Consider the following 4,189-nt stretch of genomic DNA (forward strand, 5'->3'; position numbering starts at 1 on the left):
TAGGGTCAAACTGCACTATTTCTGAAATGCAGATTAGACCCAAGTAATGTTTCCAAATTCTGTTGAGTGGTGGAAAGGAACTCTGTACATGCTCATGGGTACTGTTAGCAATTCATCTGTCCTCAGGCAGTGGAAGCACAGTGTCGGCGGCTGCATCTGGAAATTAACCTTTCCTTGCTTTTTTATTATTTTAAGGTCCTCTGTGCATTTCCAGGCCTGGAAAGAATTACTCCTCTATCCTCCGAGGGGACTGTGGTGCTAGGAGGAACCAGGAAAACATCACCAACCACCAGTTTTACTACCAAGAGGTACAAAGGGAGGACAAGGCTGGCACATGAGCCCCTACTTGACCCTCCATCTGGCTGTTTTGGAGCAACTATGTGATGATGATGATGATGATGATGATGATGATGATGATGATGATGATGATGATGATGATGATGATGATGATGATTTATTTCTAGCCCGCCCAATCACGAAGAATCCAGGCGGGTTACAACAATAAAATACGTCACATTACAATGGAGTTAAAAAAAATCAAATCAAATCAAACCCTAGACCTACCGCCCCCCCCCCATTCCCAGTACTAAAACAGAATTAAACAAAACATAAAGACATTAAAGACATTTGAAAAAGGCAGAACATAGGCAGGAAGAAAGGACAGATGAGAGGGCAAATATCTCTATATCTGGGGAGGGTAACTAAGTTGGAAAGGCCTGCCGGAAGAGATCCATCTTGAGTGCTTTCTTAAAAGCTGTCAGAGTGGGAATTTGACGGATCTCCTCCGGCCGGTCGTTCCATAGTTTTGGAGCAGTAGTAGAAAAGGTCCTCTGGGAAACTGATGTTAGCCTAGATTTTTTTGGCTGTAATAGATTTCTTCCAGAGGACCTTAATGTGCAGGATGAACAATAGGGAAGAAGGCATTCCCTCAAGTACTCTGGGCCCAAGCCATGTAGGGCTTTAAAGGTAATCACCAACACCTTGTACTTTGCCTGGAAACTAATAGGCAGCCAGCGCAGGGACTTCAAGACCGGTGTTATATGGTTATTCCTAGAAGTTCCCGTGATCAAAACTAAGCTCCCAAAAACCTATAAGGTTCTTTCCTCCATAGATTGCTGCATTGTCCCTAGTGACGGTCAAGGTGGAAGGAGAGGATGCAGGACAGGCAGAAGTCTGAATGCATTTCTTTAGCGATGCATGGATTTCATTGCCATCTGACTTTCCCCCCAAACAGTGGAGCTAGAGACTGTTCATAAAGCCAGGTTGCAAACTATAAGTGAAACATTAAAATATCTTGGAACATAATCCTTCAAATTTAAGGCCAGGATTCTGTGTTGTCAAATGGGAGAACCCTCATTGTGGTTATGTATGATGATGCCACTCTCTTCCAAAATATACTTTTTTTACCCTGTCTGCATCCCAACTGAAGGGTTTTTGAGATGCTGAAGATCAGGGTACTGGAAAATGGTGCCCTCAGTACCCTCCTGGTCTTTCTCAGGCTGCTTTGAGAGCGGGCAGGTGGTGAAAACCTTCTGGATCTGGGTCTGCAACCGCTTGCCCCATGGCACCACACAACTCATTTCTCAGCCCTCCAGTCTCCAGCACCACAGAAACCCTTCCATTAGGGCACTGCCAGGCCCAGAAAGTAGGTTTTGCAGGACTGCATTCGGTTATTCGTGATAGCTACAAGATCTTAAACCCAACAGCTACAAGATCTTAAATCCTGCCTAAATGTAGAATTGACAAATTATGCTTATGGTTTTGTAAGAATATAGAGGAAGCCCCACGGAGGTTGGATCAGAGCAAAGGCTGCGCTGGCACCCAGCATTCTGTTACCATTGTGGTGCCAACATAATGCCCCCTTTGGGAAGCCGACCAGCAGATGGGGAGCTTTCCTTCATGTGTCTCCCATGACTGGCATTGCAAAGCAGGCCTTTTCTGCCCCTGGAGTAAGCAGGAAGCCAGGGCTGGTGCTATCATTACGCAGACAGATGGCATAGGCTGGCACAGTGGGGTTATCCAGTCCAGTCCCCCTTCTGGTGCCATAGCAAATCTAACTGCAAAAAAGTCAGTTGGTGAAGTGAATCAGTGAAGAAATGAACACATAGTCCCATTCAGCCCAGAGAAGTCACTGAAAGGAGAGATGGTTTGGATGGGGCCAGAGCCCAAGGGCCAAAGCGGGGGCACAGAACCCCCCAGGTTCCAAGTGTGGCCCCATCTCCAGCTAGAACAGAAACATTAGACCAGTGGTTCCCAACCTTCCTAATGCCGCGACCCTTTAATACAGTTCCTCATGTTGTGGTGACCCAAACCCATGAAATTATTTTCATTGCTACTTCATAACTGTAATTAAATAGGTGTTTTCCAATGATCTTAGGCGACCCCCATGAAAGGGTCATTTGACCCCCAAAGGGGTCCTGACCCACAGGTTGGGAACCACTGCCTTAGACCCTCCTGACAACTTTCTCCATTTTCCAGGATACCACTGTTTGATGGTTTCCCAACTTTGTACAAGTCCCCCCAACGTTTGCCATCCTTAAAGGCAAAAATGCATCTCCTGAGGCTTACTGACTGACACTTATAGTATAGCTGGAATTTTGAGCCCCCTTCATTGTGCCTTCTGGTCCCCAAAGGACTTCTCTGGCTTTGAAGCTGGTCTTTTGGGGTTCATGACTGGAGAAATTGAGGCGCATCAGATCATGCCAGCCTGTGGTGCACAGAGGCCATGCCAAAAGCTGCTCACTTGTGTTCTCTCTGTCCAGCCAAAGGTCATGGATCTAGTCCCGATGGCCCATGAGCCCATGAAAGGCCGTGCGTCTTTGCGTTTCGGGGACAACCGCTTGCCACCCTCCTTCAGCACCACCCAGCATTTGGACTACCAGCCGCCTCTGGACAAGATGCCCAAACCAGAGACCAAAAAGATGGACCTCCTCAAGAGTAACATCCCCTTCAATGACCACAGTAAGGCCCAGTGTGTTGGAGGGAATTGTGGGGTGGCAACAATGAGTGGCAAGAGAAAGGCACCCACCTGGTTTGCCCTTGCAAATTCTGTTCAAAGGGGCTTTTGGGGGCACGTTGGCAAAACTTTCCCAAAGGCAATGGTGACATTCTCATGCCAATTTACAACTTCTGCCAACTACACTGCCAACATCTTTCTTTCAAAGGTGCTTCAAGATCCCTTTGGAATACTTTCCAGGCTAAAATGGCTATATTTTTGAATTCCCATGCCACTATGACAAGGGATCTTGCAGAACCTTTGAGAACAACTGAGCAAAAGAAGTTGTGGCATGAGCTTTCAGAGACTTCCGTAGACTCAGACACATCTTCAGAAGTTCACCGAGGCTGCATCTGCTCTGCAGGAATAATCCAGTTAGACACCATGGCTCCATCCTATGGAATCCTGGGATTTGTAGTTTGTTGTGGCACCAGAGCTCTCTGACAGATGTCTCACAAAACTACAGTTCCCAGAATTCCATAACATTGAGCTATGGCAGTTAAAGTGGTATTAAACTGGATTATTTCTGCAGTGCAGAAGCAGGCCAAGTCTACAAAAGCTCATATTAGAACTTCTTTTGCTCAGTTAGTCTCAAAGATGCTGCAGGATCCTGATATTCCAGACTGAGGTGGAGTTGCCTCTGAATTCTCATGCCATTTTTGCAAAAAAAAAAACCACAACCATAACTAAAAAAGTCATCCCAAAATGCAAAGATCTAAAGAAACAGAGGCAACATACTGTTTAAAAAGTTACTTTCCAAGCTCTGGCTTCAACATTACCTTTGTGGGAAGTCCTCCACTTTGCCAAAATAAATAAACAAATAAACAAAGGAAAACTGACCTGGGTCTTCCCCGAAAATTTTTCTAGGAAGGAGAAAAATAAAACAGCATTTCTTATTGTGACTCTTGGATCTAGGACCATGTTAAAATAATGCAATCTTGTAATAATTTAATTCCCTTAATTCGATTTTAATATTGCAATCTTGTAATAGTTTCATTCCATTAATTCCATTTTAATATTACAATCTTGCAATAGTTTAATGGTCACTTTGGTAAATTATTAATTGTATTCTGCTTTTAGACTGTAAACTGCTTTCAGCTCCAAATTTGGGGGGAACGCAGGATACAAATAAATATGATGATGGTGATGATGATGATGATGATGATGATGATGATGATGATGATGATGATGATG

The 4,189-nt window shown here is 44.7% G+C and overlaps 1 protein-coding gene across 1 annotated transcript in view; it reads left to right on the forward strand.

Annotated features, from left to right (window-relative positions):
- The first annotated feature begins 200 nt into the window (after nucleotides 1-200).
- Nucleotides 201-4,189, forward strand: part of TEX45 (testis expressed 45) — a 6,132-nt gene continuing 2,143 nt past the window's right edge. Inside the window, exons 1-2 of the mRNA XM_042443893.1 lie at nucleotides 201-308; nucleotides 2,763-2,961. Of these exons, the coding sequence (XP_042299827.1) occupies nucleotides 2,772-2,961 (190 nt within the window). The 5' untranslated portion in view covers nucleotides 201-308; nucleotides 2,763-2,771. The remainder of the gene's footprint in view (nucleotides 309-2,762; nucleotides 2,962-4,189) is intronic.

Source organism: Sceloporus undulatus, unplaced genomic scaffold (assembly GCF_019175285.1).
Source record: "Sceloporus undulatus isolate JIND9_A2432 ecotype Alabama unplaced genomic scaffold, SceUnd_v1.1 scaffold_670, whole genome shotgun sequence".
NCBI lineage: Eukaryota > Metazoa > Chordata > Lepidosauria > Squamata > Phrynosomatidae > Sceloporus > Sceloporus undulatus.